This window comes from Balaenoptera acutorostrata, chromosome 2, assembly GCF_949987535.1.
Source record: "Balaenoptera acutorostrata chromosome 2, mBalAcu1.1, whole genome shotgun sequence".
Classification (NCBI taxonomy): Eukaryota; Metazoa; Chordata; class Mammalia; order Artiodactyla; family Balaenopteridae; genus Balaenoptera; species Balaenoptera acutorostrata.
In genome coordinates this window covers 81,881,090-81,901,504 of record NC_080065.1, presented here as the reverse complement: position 1 = coordinate 81,901,504, position 20,415 = coordinate 81,881,090, and the positions used below count along the sequence as shown (strand labels likewise).

General features: G+C 38.7%; 1 protein-coding gene across 8 annotated transcripts in view; it reads right to left on the bottom strand.

Moving 5' to 3' along the window:
• CAST (calpastatin) overlaps window positions 1–20,415 on the bottom strand; it is a 119,485-nt gene that overhangs the window by 44,822 nt on the left and 54,248 nt on the right. For 5 of the 8 annotated variants that reach the window (XM_007197474.3, XM_007197477.3, XM_007197475.3 and 2 more), the window contains 5 exons: window positions 17,332–17,391; window positions 3,077–3,142; window positions 2,287–2,328; window positions 823–879; window positions 291–404 (listed from right to left, as the gene is read on the bottom strand). In XM_007197474.3, coding sequence (XP_007197536.2) covers window positions 291–404; window positions 823–879; window positions 2,287–2,328; window positions 3,077–3,142; window positions 17,332–17,391 — 339 coding nt within the window. The remainder of the gene's footprint in view (window positions 1–290; window positions 405–822; window positions 880–2,286; window positions 2,329–3,076; window positions 3,143–17,331; window positions 17,392–20,415) is intronic. The other 3 variants (XM_007197476.3, XM_007197479.3, XM_057541205.1) reach the window with 1 other exon arrangement.

Below are 20,415 nucleotides of genomic sequence, written 5' to 3'. Positions count from 1 at the left end.
ACACCAGAATCGGCTGCCTCAAAGTCACAACAGGGCGCTGCTGGGTGGTGGAGAGGGCATGATGGAACATCCCCCAGACCTATCTGATGCCCTTCTCAGGCCTTACTTAGTCCTAAGTTTCCACAAGGTTATTTGCAACACCAGCAAAATGAGAGCACCAAATCTTTACAATACAAGATATATTCGGCGTAGCTCTGTAGATTCACCTACACACATCAATATAGATAGAGGACCTGTCAATTCCCTAGTTGACATTAGTGTTTTCCTATCCATCAGTCTGCTTTATTTACCTTTGGTATTGTTGATTTCTCTGATGTTGGCTGCTCACTTGATTTGGAAACTGCTTTTTCATTATAAGCATGCTTGCTTCTTGTATCTGATGAGTGCTTGGGTAGGCTTTTTGGCTGAAAACACACACACACACACACACACATGTCCCACAATGTTAACAATATGACAAATATTGCTACTTTTCTCTATGGAATAGAAAGTATTCATAACAGCTGTGTTTTATGCAGTTTTTTTATTATGCGAATTTAAATTAGAATGATACGTGACAAAATTTCATTTTGAGTACAAAATTTGAAACAATGCAAATCCTTCCTCCCAAATTCAGCAAGAATCACCTGAGCAAATTGCAATTCCTGCTAATGCCACATGGTGGTGCCATTTTAGCGGAAAAACAAATACCAGCCATGCTCAGTAGGACTTGAATGTTGAAAGATGAGAGTTCAGAATTTTATCCTTCACCAAAAAAACAAAGAAAAACAAAGAAAAAAAGGTTTCCCCTTATGATATCAAGTCCTAATGATGATCATTTACCTCTCTGTGTTCCTTTGGCTTTACTTCTTGGGTTTTTTTCTCATGAACCACAGATGGCTGTCAATTTCAAAAGATAAAATCTCAGTTACATCAGAGTACATTGTTTTTATATTTTCAAATAAGCTCAAAACCAAAAATCCCAATTAGACCATTCTGCCTCTCTTAGGAAAGGCCCAGTTGGAGAAGTAGATGTTGCTGTTTGGTTGATAGTAATCCTACCAACAGTCTGATAATGATAATTATCAGAAAAATAATGAAAAATGTAGTATTTCATCTAGAATGATTTTTCAAATAGCTATGTATCTCTAAATTATTGGCTGTTTTTCACAATTCATGTAGATCATTTGATAACTGCAAGTCCATCCACAGAGATGTCAAATGATCACTTTGACCACTGAGTTTGTTGATAGGAGATCCTACTTTAGAAATTAAAATTGATTTTCAAAAAAATCTCTTTTCATAGGAGATGAACACTGTATTTTTTTAGTTAAATGATTTATATGGTCTTTTCTGTGCTACAAGTAGAGAAGACAGGTATCACTAGAAACCCAATTCTCTTGAGATTGAGTAACCAAAAACATTTAAATAGGGAATAGAAGACAACTTCCACCAGCTGCTGAATTATTTTTCTATAGGGGACCATGTAATTACCATCCTCAGGGGCCACCAAGAGGCCTTACACAAAATCATATAAGCTTCATCTTTCACCCAGATGACTCTGCCCACTGCACTCCCCACCCTTGCCTGCACTTAAAGTACTTCAGCCCAAATCATCTTTGTGGTTCCCTACAGGAAACCTTGTGGTCTGAGTAACTGCTCAAGTGTACTTGAAAGAAATAAAGTACAGCACCTTATTGAAGAGAAACATTTGCCCTGCCTGCAGACACCCTGGGGTCATCTCCATATGGACTGGAATTGGCTTTCAGTCTAGACAGCCATGAGTCAGGAAAGCAAGGGAAGCCGTTCCCAAGGGAGTCAGAGCTGTCTCCTGAGTAACTGATAACTAGTTTCACCAATGGAAATAAGACCATCAAGATAAACCCTGGGCCCAGTCTAAGGAAAGACTCTCATCTTTAAGTTATCTAGGTGTTGGGTTCAATAGACACCTTTGCTCTTGATGTCTCATCATTAAAGTAATCAAAGACTCATTACCCTTTGTCCCTTGTCCTTTGTTCCTGTTGCTTTTTTTAAAATTACTTCAGCTATAACAAAAATCTAGATTTGAATAAAATGCCTTCTGAAGTAGATTTATAAAATACTATTCATTTTAACAATATATGGATTTAATGTTATAATTATTTTATACACACTCTATATAATCATGTTCAAAAGGGTAATCTAAAATTAATTTAATTAGCTGACAAAATTTTTTTTTACCATCTAGTAGCACCAATAGAGGAAATTAGTTACTCATTATTGTTGCAAAGAATCCAAATAATTCACTAGTTGACTTAAATCATTTACCTTAGTTGATTGTGACTTCTTCTCAGGTTCTGTTTTTACAGCCTAAATTCAGAAAAAGAAAGAAGAAGGAAGGAAGGAAAAGTGAACATAGTGTACAAAGTTTATCATATATTTTCTTCAACTAAGGAAGCTAAAAAAGATAATTTTTATGTATTTATAAATATAAACTTCATGAGTTAAAATTATACTTTTCTTGGAACTGTAACTATTTATTTATTTATTTATTTGGCCACACCACGTGGTTTGTGGGATCTTAGTTCCCCAATCAGGGATCAAATTCATGCCCCCTGCAGTGGAAGCATGGAGTCCTAACCACTGGACCGCCAGGGAATTCCTGGAATTGTAACTCTTTAGATAAACACTTAAGCACACTAATTAACAGTCTGCTTTTACTACTTAGATGGCAATTTGCATCTTACTTCTGTGTGTATTAAAGATATGTAAAGATTTATTACTATGAACATGGTAGCTAATACATAAGCAAACTAAAATAAAAACCTTCATCCTTCAAAGCCATTAACATGATTGATCTCTTAATGAGTGAAATACTCAGCGTAGGTTTTCAGCTGATGATGTAAAACAATGGGAGGCTGACAGTATCAAGAACACAGGAAGCCGTGAAATTGATTTTTAGTGCCAGAATGTGAGCCATGGGTAACTAAGCCTACCAGAAGTCTGTGATGGGTCAAAGTGTTGCAGAAGATTGTGAACTGAAATTATTAGCAGTGCTAAGCAGCTGAAGTGACCATTAGTAAACAGAAATGTCCCCTAGTACAATGAACCACATCACCTGTTTTTTGTGTCTTTTCTTATTAGGAGAATGCAGTCCTTCCAACTGTTTGCTGACTGGAATGGCCTAATATATAAGAGCACAGCCCCAAGTGTGATTTTATTTTATTTGACAGTCAAATAAGTAACATGAATAAACAGGGCTAAAGGTTTGTCAAAAGTTTTCTGAAATTCTGTCAGCACAATATTACAACAATTTTGTAAATAGCGCATGGATTTTTGTAGCACGATAAAAATCTAGCAATCGAATCTAAAGTTCCAGGAATGCTTCTGAAGAGCTGGCTGTTATTTCGGATCTTTAGTGGAGTATTTTACAATTCCACCCAACCAAAAGTTACCTGTGTCAAAAAAGACAATTACTTAAGTATACACATGCATTCTCCGTATAGGGAAGATATGAAAACAAGAATAAAATTTGATTAAACACTTTATGAACTTTTCAAAGTAAGAGATTAAAAATTAGGCCTGATGCTTCTGCCATTTCTTTCCCTTTTATCTGCTCGGTGATATCAGCACAAACTCCTATTTTTTATTCTATTATTGAAGAGACTGGTGCCAAATATCCTCTTAATTTATCATGTCTTGTGCTTCAGTAATGAAGGCACATGTGTTCCTCACATAATAGACCCTAGTCATGCCAACACACTTATTGTTTTGGGAAGGAAACAAAGTTCATGAACAAAGAAATGTTTTTAAAATTGAAAAATTTGGAACCTTTCAAACTGGATCCTTGTTAATGAGTTTCTGTACATGCTACTCTGCTTTTTTTTTGAGTTTATGCAAATGCAATTTACTAAATGATTAACAAGGAAAATAAGCCAGCTGGTATTTTAAAGGTTTGAGTCTATTAATAGCTTCTAATTTGTAATTTGGCATTTTGGCAATATTTTGCATGGAAGACCTCTACAATACAATTAAGAATGTATACTCACAGACGCAAGCAGCTTCTAATGAAATATATATTTTAATTAGTAATCACTAACACATCTCCTAAATTTATTTTTGGTGGTGGTGAGGCTGATGAACATAATACTGATGATAACAATAACTAATGCTTATTATAGCCTCTCAGTACAAGGGACTGTTCAAAACTTTCTTCGTCCAACCCTCTTAGTCCTCATAGTAATCCTCTGAGGCAGGTATAATGAGTATCATTATTATCATCACCATCATCATCATCATCATCCCCATTTCATGGATGCAAATTGAGGCACATGGAAATTAAATAACTTCCCAAGGACACGCATGGTGGAGCTGGGGTTATGTGTTCTCAATCACTGCACTGCACTGCATTGTCTCTCCAGTGCCAGCCAGCTCCTACTGGGCACCTGCTGTGGGACAGGCACTGTTCAATAGCCTTATCTTTGTTTCCTTACACAGTCTTGTGAGAAAGGTACTATTATCATCCTCCTCCAAATTGTACAGATAAGGACTCACAGACTTCTAAAACAAACTTATGGTTACCAAAGGGGAAAGCTGGGGGGAGGGATAAATTAGGAGTTTGGGATTAACATATACATACTACTATATATAAAATAGATAATCAACAAGGACCTACTGTATAGCACAGGGAACTCTACTGAATATTCTATAATAACCTATATGAGAAAAGAATCTGAAAAGGAATGGATATCTGTATATGTATAACTGAATCTCTTTGTTGTAGGTCTGAAACTACTAACACAACATTGTAAATCAACTATAATCGAATATAAAATAAAAATTAAATTAAAAAAGGAATTGAAAGCCAAGAGGAATTTTCCAGCACCACAGCCAGCATAGAACTGGGAATAGAAGCCAAGCCGTCTGGCTCCAGTGTCCACTCTACAAAGCCTCTCAGAGATCTCAACCTGATTAACAATGATCTGACCTTTCATCTTACACACAGCAGTGTGACTACCAATTCTAATATGAGGAACAAGAGAGAGAGAACATAGATCTAGACATATTACCTCCAGAGCTAGAGTGACTTTCATTTCAAAGGTGTAGAACATGACAAGGATTTGATATAGGCTTTATTTGAATTAACATCTTTCCTCTAAAAGCTCAAAATATTTAAAGAAATATGCTCATAAAGTTCACAAAAATCTCCAAGAGGAGGCTGATATAAATGTTATGAACCAAACATCAGAAGTACATGAAGGGGAGAGGAGCTTCAAGATGGCGGAAGAGTAAGACGCGGAGATCACCTTCCTCCCCACAAATACATCAGAAATACATCTACATGTGGAACAGCTCCTACAGAACATCTATTGAACGCTGGCAGAAGACCTCAGACCTCCCAAAAGGCAAGAAACTCCCCACGTACCTGGGTAGGGCAAAAGAAAAAAGAAAAAACAGAGACAAAAGAATAGGGACGGGACCTGCACCAGTGGGAGGGAGCCGTGAAGGAGGAAAGCTTTCCACACACTAGGAAGCCCCTTCAAGGGTGGAGACGGGGGGTGGCAGAGGGAGGAAGCTTCGGAGCCACGGAGGAGAGCACAGCCACAGGGGTGCGGAGGGCAAAGCGGAGAGATTCCCGCACGGAGGATCAGTGCTGAGTAGCACTCACCAGCCCGAGAGGCTTGTCTGCTCACCCGCCGGGGCGGGCGGGGCTGGGAGCTGAGGCTCGGGCTTCGGTGCTAGCTGGGAGGGAGTCCAGGAAAAAGTCTGCAGCTGCCAAAGAGGCAAGAGACTTTTTCTTGCCTCTTTGTTTCCTGGTGCACGAGGCTAGCGGATTAAGAGCGCTGCTTAAAGGAGCTCCAGAGACGGGCACGAGCCACGGCTATCGGCGCAGACCCCAGAGACGGGCATGAGACGCTAAGGCTGCTGCCGCCACCAAGACGCCTGTGTGCGAGCACAGGTCACTATCCACACCTCCCCTGCCTGTGCAGCCCGCCACTGCCAGGGTCCCGTGATCCAGGGACAACTTCGCTGGGAGAACGCACGGCGCGCCTCAGGCTGCTGCAACATCACGCCGGCCTCTGCCGCCACAGGTTCGCCCCGCCTCCTCTGTACCCCTCCCTCCCCCCAGCCTGAGTGAACCAGAGCCCCCGAAGCAGCTGCTCCTTTAACCCCAGCCTGTCTGAGCGAAGAACAGACGCCCTCAGGCGACCTACACCCAGAGGTGGGTCCAAATCTAAAGCTGAACCCCAGGAGCTGTGCGAACAAAGAAGAGAAAGGGAAATCTCCCCCAGCAGCCTCAGGAGCAGTGGATTAAATCTCCACAATCAACTTGATGTACCTGCATCTGTGGAATACCGAATAGGCAACGAATCATCCCAAATTGAGGAGGTGGACTTTGGGAGCAACGATCTATACATTTTTTTCCCTTTTTCTCGTTTTGTGAGTGTGTATGTGTATGCTTCTGTGTGTTATTTTGTCTGTACAGCTTTACTTTTACCATTTGTCCTAGGGTTCTCTCTGTCCGTTTTTTTTTTTTTTTGGTATAGTTTTTAGCACTTGTTATCATTGGTGGATTTCTTTTTTGGTTTGGTTGCTCTCTTCTTTCTTTCTTTCTTTTCTTTTTTTAATTAAAAAATAATTATTAAAAAATGTTTTTATTTTAATAATTATTTTATTTTACTTTATTTTATTTTATCTTTTATCTTTCTTTCTCTTTTTTCTCCCTTTTATTCTGAGCCGTGTGGATGACAGGCTCTTGGTGCTCCAGCCAGGCGTCAGGGCTGTGCCTCTGAGGTGGGAGAGCCAAGTTCAGGACACTGGTCCACAGGAGACCTCCCAGCTCCACGTAATATGAAACGGCAAATATCTCCCAGAGATCTCCATCTCAATGCCAACACCCAGCTCCACTCAACGACCAGCAAGCTACAGTGCTGGACACCCTATGCCAAACAACTAGCAAGACAGGAACACAACCCCATCCATCAGCAGAGAGGCTGCCTAAAATCATAATAAGGCCACAGACACCCCAAAACACCCCACCAGATGTGGACCTGCCCACCAGAAAAACAAGATCCAGCCTCATCCACCAGAACACAGGCACTAGTCCCCTCCACCAGGAAGCCTACACAACCCACTGAACCAACCTTAGCCACTGGGGAAAGACACCAAAAACAACGGAAACTATGAACCTGCAGGCTGCAAAAAGGAGACCCCAAACACACTAAGTTAAGCAAAATGAGAAGACAGAGAAACTCACAGCAGATGAAGGAGCAAGGCAAAACCCCCCTGGACCTAACAAATGAAGAGGAAATAGGCAGTCTACCTGAAAAAGAATTCAGAATAATGATAGTAAAGATGATCCAAAATCTTGGAAATAGAATGGAGGCAATACAAGAAATGTTTAACAAGGACCTAGAAGAACTAAAGAGCAAACGAACAGTGATGAACAACACAATAAATGAAATTAAAAATTCTCTACAAGGGATCAATAGCAGAATAACTGAGGCAGAAGAACGGAGAAGTGATCTGGAAGATAAAATAGTGGAAATAACTACTGCAGAGCAGAAGAAAGAAAAAGAATGAAAAGAATTGAGGACAGTCTCAGAGACCTCTGGGACAACATTAAAAACACCAACATTCGAATTATAGGAGTCCCAGAAGAAGAAGAGAAAAAGAAAGGGACTGAGAAAATATATGAAGAGATTATAGTTGAAAACTTCCCTAATATGGGAAAGGAAATAGTTAATCAAGTCCAGGAAGCACAGAGAGTCCCATACAGGACAAATCCAAGGAAAAACACGCCAAGACACATATTAATCAAACTATCAAAAATTAAGTACAAAGAAAAAATATTAAAAGCAGCAAGGGAAAAACAACAAATAACACACAAGGGAATCCCCATAAGGTTAACAGCTGATCTTTCAGCAGAAACTCTGCAAGCCAGAAGGGAGTGGCAGGACATATTTAAAATGATGAAGGAGAAAAACCTACAACCAAGATTACTCTACCCAGCAAGTATCTCATTCAGATTTGATGGAGAAATCAACACATTTACAGACAAGCAAAAGCTAAGAGAATTCAGCACCACCAAACCAGCATTACAACAAATGCTAAAGGAACTTCTCTAGGCAGGAAACACAAGAGAAGGAAAAGACCTACAATAACAAATCCAAAACAATTAAGAAAATGGTAATAGGAACATACATATCAATAATTACCTTAAATGGAAATGGATTAAATGCTCCAACCAAAAGACATAGACTGGATGAATGGATACAAAAACAAGACCCATATATATGCTGTCTACAAGGGACCCACTTCAGACCTAGGGACACATACAGACTGAAAGTGAGGGGATGGAAAAAGATATTCCATGCAAATGGAAATCAAAAAGCTGGAGTAGCAACTCTCATATCAGACAAAATAGACTTTAAAACAAAGACTATTACAAGATACAGAGAGGGACACTACATAATGATCAAGGGATCAATCCAAGAAGAAGAACAATTGTAAATATTTATGCACCCAACATAGGAGCACCTCAATACATAAGGCAAATACTAACAGCCATAAAAGGGTAAATCGACAGTAACACAATCATAGTAGGGGACTTTAACACCCCACTTTCACCAATGGACAGATCATCCAAAATGAAAATAAATAAGGAAACACAAGCTTTAAATGATACATTAAACAAGATGGACTAAATTGATATTTATAGGACATTCCATCCAAAAACAACAGAATACACATTCTTCTCAACTGCTCATGGAACATTCTCCAGGATAGATCATATCTTGGGTCACAGATCAAGCCTTGGTAAATTTAAGAAAATTGAAATCGTATCAAGTATCTTTTCCGACCACAATGAGACACCCGCACACCGCAACGAAGAGTAGCCCCCACTCGCCGCAACTAGAGAAAGTCCGCGTGCAGCAACGAAGAACCAATGCAGCCAAAAGTAAATAAATAAAATAAGAAAAAAAAACAGTTGCATCACACACACCCCTTGTGCCACCCCTTTAAAAAATATAGACTATGACATAAATCACAGCAAGATCCCTTTTGACCCACCTCCTAGAGAAATGGAGATAAAAACAAAAATAAACAAATGGGACCTAATGAAACTTAAAAGCTTTTGCACAGCAACAGAAACCATAAACAAGACGAAAAGACAACCCTCAGAATGGGAGAAAATATTTGCAGATGAAGCAACTGACAAAGGATTAATCTCCAAAAATTTACAAGCAGCTCAGGCAGCTCAATATCGAAAAAACAAACAATCCAATCCAAAAATGGGCAGAAGACCTAAATAGACATTTCTCCAAAGAAGATATACAGATTGCCAACAAACACATGAAAGAATGCTCAACGTCATTAATCATTAGAGAAATGCAAATCAAAAGTACAATGAGATATCATCTCACACTGGTCAGAATGGCCATCATCAAAAAATCTACAAACAATAAATGCTGGAGAGGGTGTGGAGAAAAGGGAGCCCTCTTGCACTCTTTGTGGGAATGTAAATTGATACAGCCACTATGGAGAACAGTATGGAGGTTCCTTAAAAAACTAAAAATAGAACTACCATATGACCCAGCGATCTCACTACTGGGCATATACGCTGAGAAAACCATAATTCAAAAAGAGTCATGTACCAAAATGTTCGTTGCAGCACTACTTACAATAGCCAGGACATGGAAGCAACCTAAGTGTCCATCAACAGATGAATGGATAAAGAAGATGTGGCACATATATACAATGGAATATTACTCAGCCATAAAAAGAAACGAAATTGAGTTATTTGTAGTGAGTTGGATGGACCTAGAGTCTGTCACACAGAGTGAAGTAAGTCAGAAAGAGAAAAACAAATACCGTATGCTAACACATATATACGGAATCTAAGAAAAAAAAAATTGGTCATGAAGAACCTAGGGGCAAGATGGGAATAAAGACACAGACCTACTAGAGAATGGACTTGAGGATATGCGGAGGGGGAAGGGTAAGCTGGGACAAAGTGAGAGAGTGGCATGGAGATATATACACTACCAAACGTAAAATAGGTAGCTAGTGGGAAGCAGCTGCATAGCACAGGGAGATCAGCTCGGTGCTTTGTGACCACCTAGAGGGGTGGGATAGGGAGGGTGGGAGGGAGGGAGATGCAAGAGGGAAGAGATATGGGGACATATGTATATGTATAACTGATTCACTTTGTTATAAAGCAGAAACTAACACACCATTGTAAAGCAATTATACTCCAGTAAAGATGTTAAAAAAAAAAAGAAAAAAAGAGGTACATGAAGGGAGGTGGAGACAAGATGGCAGAGTAGAAGGACATGAGCTTTCCTCTCCTCATGAAAACACTAAAATCACAACTAACTGCTAAACAACCATCAACAAAAACAAACAAACAAACAAACACTGGAACCTACCAAAAAAGATATCCTACATCCAAAGACAAAGAAGAAGCCACAATGAGATGGTAGGAGGGGCACAATCATAATAAAATCAAATCCCATACCTGCCAGATGGGCGACCCACAGACTGGAAAATAAGTATATTGCAGAGGTTCTCCCATAAGGGTGAAAGTTCTGAGCCCCATGTCAGGCTCCCCAGCCTGGGGGTCTGGCTTTGGGAGGAGGAGCCCCTAGAGCATCTGGCTTTGAAGGCCAGTGGGGTTTGATCACAGGAATTCCACAGGACTGGGGAAACAGTAACTCCACTCTTGGAAGGCACACACAAGGTCCCGTGTGTACCATGACCCAGGGAAAGAAGCAGTGACCTCACAGGAGTCTGGGCCAGACTTACCTGCTGGTATTGGAGGGTCTCCTGCAGAAGCAGGGCGTGGCTTTGGCTCACTCTGGGGACAAAGACATTGGTGGCGGTAGCTCTGGGGAGTACTCATTGGTGTGAGCCCTCCTGGAGGCTGCCATTTTCTCACCAAGACCTGGCCCCACCCAGCAGCCTGTAGGCTCCAGTGCTGGGATGCCTCAGATCAAACAACCAACAGGGCAGGAATGCAGCCCCACCCACCAGCAGACAGGCTACTTAAAGTCTTCCTGAGCTCACAGCTAAACACACCCCCTGACACAGCCCTGCCCACCAGAGGGACAAGACCCAGTTCCAACCATCAGTGGGCAAGAACCAGGCACTCCCACCAGGAAGCCTGCACAAGCCCTTTAGACAGCCTCATCCACCAGGGTGCAGACAGCAGAAGCAAGAAGAACTACAACCCTGCAGCCTGCAAAACAGATACTGCAATCACAGAAAGTCAGACAAAATGAGATGGCAGACAAATATGTCCCAGACAAAGGAACAAGATAAAACCCCAGAAGAACAACTAAGGGAAGTGGAGATAGGCAATCTACCTGAAACAGAATTCAGAGTAATGACAGTAAAGATGATCTAAGATCTCACAAAAAGAATGGAGGCACAGATCGAGAAGACACAAGAAATGTTTAATAATGAGCTAGAGGAAGGGAAGAAAAAAGACCCACAAAAACAAATTCAAAACAATTAATAAAATGACAATAAGAATATACATATAATTACCTTAAATGTAAATGGATTAAATGCTCCAACCAAAAGACAAAGAGAACAAGACCCTTATATACGCTGTCTACAAGAGACCCACTTCAAATCTAGGGACGCATACAGACTAAAAGTGAGGGAATGGAAAAATGTATTCCATGCAAATGGAAATTGAAAGAAAGCTGGAGTGGCAATACTCATATCAGACAAAATTGACTTTAAAATAAAGACTGTTACAAGAGACAAAGAAGGACACTACATAATGATCAAGGGATCAATCTAGGAAGATGATATAACAACTGTAAATATAATATGCACCCAACATGGGAGCACCCCAATATATAAGGCAAATGCTAACAGCCATAAAAGGAGAAAATGACAGTAACACAATAATAATGGGGGACTTTAACACCCCACTTTGATCAATGGACAGATCATCCAGACAGAAAATCAATAAGGAAACAAAGGCCTTAAATGACACATCAGACCAGATGGACTTCATTGATATTTATAGAGTATTCCATCAAAAGCAACAGAATACACCTTCTTCTCAAGTGCCCACAGAACATTCTCCAGGATTGATCATATCCTGGGCCACAAAGCCAGTCTCAGTAAATTTAAGAAAAGTGAAATCATATCAAGCATCTTTTCCAACCACAACTCTATGAGATTAGAAATCAACTACAAGAAAAAAACTGTAAAAAACACAAAGATGTGAAGGCTAAACAATAAACAATATGCTACTAAACAACTAATGGATCACTGAAGAAATAAAAGAGGAAATGAAAAAATACCTAGAGACAAATGAAAGTGAAAGCATGATGATTCAAAACCTGTGGGACGCAGTAACAGCAGTTCTAAGAGGGAAGTTTACAGTGATACAATCTTACCTCAGGAAAGAAGAAACATCTCAAATAAGTAATCTAACCTTACACCTAAAGCAACTAGAGAAAGAAGAACAAACAAAACCCAAAGTCAGCAGAAGGAAAGAAATTATAAAGATCAGAGCAGAAATAAATGGAACACAGACAAAGAAAACCATAGAAAAGATCAATGAAACTGAAAGCTGGTACTTTGAAAAGATAAACAAAATTGAAAAACCTTTAGCCAGACTCAGCAAGAAAAAAAGGGAGGGGGCTCAAATCAGTAAAATTAGAAATGAAAAAGAAGTTACAATGGACACCACAGAAATACAAAGGATCATAAGAGACTACTACAAGCAACTATATGCCAATAAAATGGACAACCTAGAAGAAATGGACAAATTCTTAGAGAGGTACAATCTCCCAAGACTGAACCAGGAAGAAATAGAAAATATGAACAGACCAATCACAAGTACTGAAATTGAAACTGTGATTAAAAACTCCCAACAAACAAAAGCCCAGGACCAGATGGCTTCACAGGCAAATTCTATCAAACATTTAGAGAAGAGTTAACACCTATCCTTCTGAAACTATTCCAAAAAATCACAGAGGAAGGAACACTCCCAAACTCATTCTATGAGGCCACCATCAACCTGATACCAAAACCAAAGAACCACCAAAAAAGAAAATTATAGGCCAGTATCACTGATGAACATAGACGCAAAAATCCTCAACAAAATACTAGCAAACCGAATCCAACAATACATTCAAAGGATCATCTACCACGAGATCAAGTGAGGTTTATCCCAGGGATGCAAGAATTTTTCAATATCTGCAAATCAATCAGTGTGATACACTACATCAACAAATTAAAGAATAAAAACCATATGATCATCTCAATAGATGCAGAAAAAGCTTTTGACAAAATTCAACACCCATTTATGAGAAAAACTCTCCAGAAAGTGGGCACAGAGGGAACATACCACAACATAATAAAGCCCATATATGACAAACCTACAGTTAACAACATACTCAACAGTGAAGAGCTGAAAGCATTTCCTCTAAGATCAGTAACAAGATAAGGATGTCCAGTCTCACTGCTTTTATTCAACATAGTTTTGGAATTCCTAGTCATGGCAATAAGAAAAAAGAAATAAAAAGAATCCAAACTGGAAAAGAAGAAGTAAAAATGTCACTGTTTGCAGATGACATGATACTATACATAGAAAATCCTAAAGATGCTACCAGAAAACTACTAGAGCTAATCAATGAATCTGGTAAAGTGCATGATACAAAATTAATACAGAGAAATCTGTTGCATTTCTATACACTAACAACAAAAGATCAGAAAGAGAAATTAAGCAAAGAATCCCATTTACCATCGCATCAAAAGAATAAAATACCTAGGAATAAACCTACCTAAGGAGGCAAAAGACCTGTAGTCTGGAAACTATAGGACGCTGATGAAAGAAATCAAAGATGACACAAACAAATGGGAAGATATACCGTGTTCTTGGATTGGAAGAAGCAATATTTTCAAAATGACTATACTACCCAAGGCAATCTACAGACTCAATGCAACTTATCAAATTACCAATGGCATTTTTCACAGAACTAGAACAAAAATTTTTAAAATTTGTATGAAACCACAAAAGACCCCGAATATCCAAAGCAATTTTGAGAAAGAAAAACAGAACTGGAGGAATCAGGCTCCCTGACTTCAGACTATACTGCAAAGCTACAGTCATCAAAACAGTATGGTACCAGCACAAAACCAGAAATATAGATCAATGGAACAGTATAGAAAGCCCAGAAATAAACCCACGCATCTATGGTCAATTAATCTACAACAACTGAGGCAAGACTATATCATGGAGAAAAGACAGTCTCTTCAATAAATGGTGCTGGGAAAACTGGACAGCTAAATGTAAGAGAATGAAATTAGAAAATTCTCTAACACCATACACAAAAATAAACTCAGAATGGATTAAAGACCCAAATATAAGACCAGATACTATAAAACTCTCAAAGGAAAACATAGGCAGAACACACTGTGACATAAATCACAGCAATACCTTTTTGGATCCATCTCCTAGAGTAATGGAAGTAAAAACAAAAATAAACAAATGGGATCTAATTAAACTTAAAAGCTTTTGTACCGCTAAGAAAACCATAAACAAAATGAAAAGGCAACCTACAGAATGCGAGAAAATGTTTGCAAATGATGTGACCGACAAGGGATTAATCTCCAAAATTTACAGACAGCTTATGCAACTCAATATCAAAAAAACAAACAACCCAATCAAAAAATGGGCAGAAGACCTAAATAGACATTGCTCCAAAGAAGACATACAGATGGGCCAAGAGGGATATCAAAAGATGCCCAACATCGCTAATTGTTAGAGAAATGCAAATGAAAACTACAATGAGATATCACCTCACACCAGTCAGAATGGCCATCATCAAAAAGTCTACCAACAATAAATGCTGGAGAGGGTGTGGAGAAAAGAGAACCCTTCTACACTGTTGGTGGGAATGTGAATTGGTACAACCACTATGGAGAACAGTATGGAGGTTCCTTAAGAAACTAAAAGTAGAGCTACCATATGATCTAGCTATCCCACTCCTAAGCATATATCCGGAGAAAACAATGGTTCAAAGGGATACATGCACCCCAGTGTTTACTGCAGCACTGTTTACAATAGCCAAGACATGGAAGCAACCTAAATGTCTGTGGACAGATGAATGGATAAAGAAGATGTGGTACATATATACAATGGAATATTACTCAGCCATTAAAAAGAATGAAATAATGCCATTTGCGGCAATGTGGATGGACCTGGAGATTATCATACTAAGTGAAGTAAGTAAGTCAGACAGAGAAAGATGATATCATATGATATCACTTACATGCGGAATCTAAAAAAAATGATACAAATGAACTTATTTACAAAACAGAAACAGACTCACAGACTTAGAAAACAAACTTATGGTTATTAAAGGGGAAAGGTGGGGGGGAGAGATAAATTGGGAGTTTGGGATTGACATATACACACTAGTATGTTTAAAATAGATAACCAACAAGGACCTACTGTATAGCACAGGGAACTCTACTCAATATTCTGTAATAACCTAAACGGGAAAAGAATTTAAAAAAGAATAGATACATGTATATGTAAAACTGAATGACTTTGCTGTACACCTGAAACTAATACAACATTGTAAATCAACTACACTCCAATATAAAATAAAAATTTCTTAAAATTAAAATTTAAAAAAAATTTTAAAAAGCAGCACATGAAGATAAGATGATTAATGAGAATAGTGTGATTGAAATCCACCAAGGAAAGAGAATTGAGGCAAAGAGTGGTCCTGAGTCAGCCACTGGTGACAGTTCATCATGTGCATCTTATTTTTGTCTCTCCCTCCTTCTCTCTCCTACTTTCCTCTCTCTCTTCTCTTCATCCAGTTCCGTAGGAGTGCCAGGAATTCTCATGATTCATGCTTAGCAATGGCTGAAGTGTTTGCTGCCACTTACTCTGGAAAACAGGGCACACTTGAAATAATCATTGGTCCTCAAGCTGAGAGTCAGCGGGGATGGATTATAATCAGGCATTGTGTCAAATGCAAACCAAAATAATAAAATGGAAATCCTATATTTCTGGCTCTCCTTTCTATCTCCTTACTTTAGTTTTCATGGACTCTTAAGTTCAATGAGAATTTTTTGGGGGAGGGGGTAAATATTTCTACTACAGTCTTAAGATTATTTTAAGATTAAGGTCAGATTTTTTTTATTTTTTAAGATTAAGCTTGGTATAAATAAGTAGTGACAGCTAATAGATTAATTATGGATCAGTTAACATATATTGTGAATAATTAAGAAATTAATGTAAATGTAAATTACTTAGTAAAAACATAACTTTAAATTAAAAATAAATTTAAAAATTAAAATGAGTGCTAAATGACATTTATAAGAGCTTAGAGTTGGACAGTGTGTTTCAAGATATTTGCAATGTCCTTTAAAGAAAAGTTCAAGATGAGGCCATAGGATCCCTCAGTAGCACTAAATTATGGTGCCAGTACTAAATTATGGCATAGGATCCTACTTGGGATAGTAAAGTTACAAGGAAAATAGAAAGCAAAAGTATGAGGGTAATTTTAAACAAGGGAAATTTGATAATAATGGAGCTGGGGTTGCTCTTAAAGGCACTAAAGAATATTAGCTCGTAAGAATTAGTTGAGAGCATCTTGAGAATGCTCTCTCTTTAATCTTCCATCCCAAAACATTCCCAAGAAACACAGTTTGAGTCATGGTAATTAGGGGAGAGGGTTTAAGGCAGCTCAGCCAACTCTTCAGAACTAGGCTTACTCCACGTGGCAATCCCACTGGAGGACATGCTTGTATTTTTTCTTCTGAAAGTCCAAGAAATTATCATCAGAACAAATCCCAAGAACTCGACAAAGGTTTATCAATAAGATGGTGCCCCACATGACTCAAATTTCAGAAAGAAACTTCAGAAAGCATCTGAAATAACCAGTATCTGTGTCACTTCTTTCTATGTTCACTTAGTGTAACCTTTCTCATTCTTAGATTTAGTTTTAAGTGGCCAGGATAATAAAACCATTTTAGTAAGAAATTAAGAATTTATATTCTTTTCTAGATCCAGAGAAATGTACTTAGAGAAATTATCTTACAATTTAAAAAACTCAAGGCTAGAACCAAAAAAACTCTCGCTGACTACTCTTTTCTAGATACTCTAAAATGACGTATAAGTGTATAGATGGTGTTGGAGGCAAATACTGAAAGGAAAGCTGAGTTTCCAAAGACTCTCATTAATTAGGAAGAAAACGTTTACTTCCATAGCCTAAGTTTCCTAGGACACGTAACCCATCTGTCAACAGCCCACATTTGTTTTGCTTTACCATGTAATCAACTGAAAGGCATTCACCCAAGTTGACCCTTGAAGAGTCTCCATACCTTGGTTTCTGTGGGATTCATACTGGAAGACTTCCTGGTTGAAGCAGAGGAAGTTGTCACCTAGAAAGGAAAGAAATAAGAAGTTTAATTATAGTTAACCTACAACCTTCTTTGTCCTTCAGCTCCTTTTAACCATACTTACTCTTAACTCTTCACCTTGGTTTTACCTCACCTAGAGTACCACTCCCATAAAAGTTCAGTATGTGGTGTTGCCCAGTGGGTAAAAGCCTTTGTAACCAGAGCAAATGGGTTCAAATTTGGAGTGTGCTACTTACTAAATAATCTTGGGCAAGCTACTTAAATTTTCTGATCTTTGGTTTCCCCTTTCTCAATTTTTGTTCCGTAGGTAACAACTACCTTCTAAGTTTATTACTGCCTGGTAATTAAGTACTCAGTAAATATTATTCTAATTATTGTTTGTATTATTTTCAGAAAGAACATGAACTTTGAAACTTACATAATTTTGTTCAAATGCCAGCTTTGCCAATTACTAGCTCTGTGACTTTGGGTGTTAGTTTTCCAAGTATATAAAATGGGGCCTATAATGTCTATTTTGCAGGGTTGTAATTATTTGTGATAATGTGGGTAAAATGCCTGGCACATTGTAGGTGTTCATTAAATTGCTAGTGCATTATTCCTAAGCTATTGTAAGACAGACGAGTAGGCATAGCTCTGGGAAATAGGCTCAGATAGATTAGAATCGTCATGTAAGGAAGAGAAAGTGGGAGATGGTGTTGCAAAGGGGATATTGTTATATTATCTGTCTCATCTAGGCTCCTCCCTGGAGGGCAAAAGGTGATGAGTGGTAACTGAAGTATTCAAGAAACACCTTTCCTAGGGATGTGGAGTCAGCGCCTGCAATCTAATCACCCAAGCAGGGGGATGTGCATGTGGACACTTGCATGGTATTGAGAACTACGTACTCCAGTAACTTGTATTATACTGGTTAATATTAAATTCACAATTACATTCTTTGCGAATTCCAACTCAGGCTCATTTAAACCTCCTTAACATTTGAGTCCATTAGGTTTTAGAGCCCAGGGATTCCATCTGGCACCAGTTGTCTTCTTAAGTAACTGGCTGTCAGTAAACAGCTGCTCCCTGCCAGCAGCACCCAGAACCCCATTCCCTGATGCCTGGCCCTGAGCCACTTCGGAAGCTGAGTCCCCGGGCAGGATGGACCCATCCCTGCTGGTGCCCCAGCTCCCCTACCTCGACACACCACACTCAAGGTGACTGCGTGAACCCACTATAACCCATGGCCCATGAACACGATCACCTTCCCCACCGACCTCATTTAATGTAGAGCATGCTGGTGCTTAGAATTAAATTGCCACATTTTACAGATAAAAGCCCAAAGCTTTAGTATACTGACTTTTCAAACATAGTCATATGAACTTCACTATTCCTGAGCACCCTTAAGCACCCCCGCACCCCAAAACACACACAAACACACACACACACATACACCCCTTGTCACTGTGGCAGGCATGTGCTGTCTCTCTCACATTCTCTTCGGGATAAAGAACTGGAAGATGTACCAAAGTAGATTTCCCTCATCAAATTAATGGACAAATATGTGAATATTCATTTTTCCTGGAGAATTTTTTTTAATTTGTGGGGATTAACATACCCATATCTATATAATTCTGTCTTTCCACAAGTAGAATTGGTTGTACAAACATCCACTCAAACTCAAGAAGTTCCAGTTAGCTACATCCCACTCCTTCAGTGATTTCCCTCAGCCATCTAAAACCACCCAAGACAAACACTCCACACAAAGGTTCTTTTTAAGCTGCACATCTTTGGGTGAACATTCATTTATTTTCTAAACATCCAGGTTTATTAAAACATTCCTGAAATTACATAGCCTTGGGTTTTCCAATCTGCCTTACTGCTTTATTAAGCAATAGCTGGAAGAGATCCTTAAATCCTAGAAAGAAGACTTTCAAAGGCTCACCAAGGACAGTAAAATCTCCATGGAATGCCTATAAATAAGCATGGAGCGGATTATAATGTGAACTTAGCTGAAGGCCTTGGCCACACCTGTTCTCAGCCTAGATTCCTCCGTGAAAGTTTCATCCCATCACTAAGGCACTAAACATTTTGAAACTAAAATAGGAAAACCACTTCATGGGGGCTGGAAATGAGGAAAATAATCCCACCCTGTTATGGGCTGGTTTAACTCTAGCTAAGTGTAGTGTGTTCAATTTTTATTTTATTTGTAAAGACAAGAAAAGTTTACTATTTGTTACCCCTACTGGGGGATTATATACACTTTCAATTTAAATCGTCTATATGGTTTGAATTTCTAATCATAGGTGTGAATAACTTACAATTTAAGAATTTTGAAGAGTTAACCCATAAATCTTTGAAGAACCTTAGAGAAAAACTTTGAATATGTAGGTTTTAAACAGATGAGGAGAATGGTATCTCATAAAGATTAAGTGACCCATCAAAGTTTACCACAGTTCACTGGCTCCGTAAGTATTTATCCAGAACATAGTTTGTGTCAAGTACTGTGTTAGCTGATGGGAAACCGACAGACCTGTCTCTGACCTTGTGAAAGTTACAGCCTGGTCAGAGATGACATTAATAGACTAACCACTTCAATCCCACTCCTGGGCATATATCTGGACAAAACTATAATTCAAAAAGACACATGCACCCCTATGTTCATGGCAGCACCATTTACAATAGCCAGACATGACAACAACCTAAATGTCCATCAACAAGAGAAAGGATAAAGAAGATGTGGTGTGTATGTATATATATATGTATACACACACACACACAATGCAATATTACTCAGCCATAAAAAAATGAAATAATGCCATTTACAGCAACAAGGATGGACCTAGAGATTACCATACTAAGTGAAGTAAGTCAGAAAGAGAAAGACAAATACCATATGATATCACTTATATGTGGAATCTAAAATATGACACAAATGAAATTATCTACAAAACGGAAACAGACTCACAGACATAGAGAACAGATTTGTGGTTGCCAAGGAGGAGAGGGATGGAGATTAGCAGATGCAAACTATTATATATAGAATGCATAAACAACAAGGTCCTACTG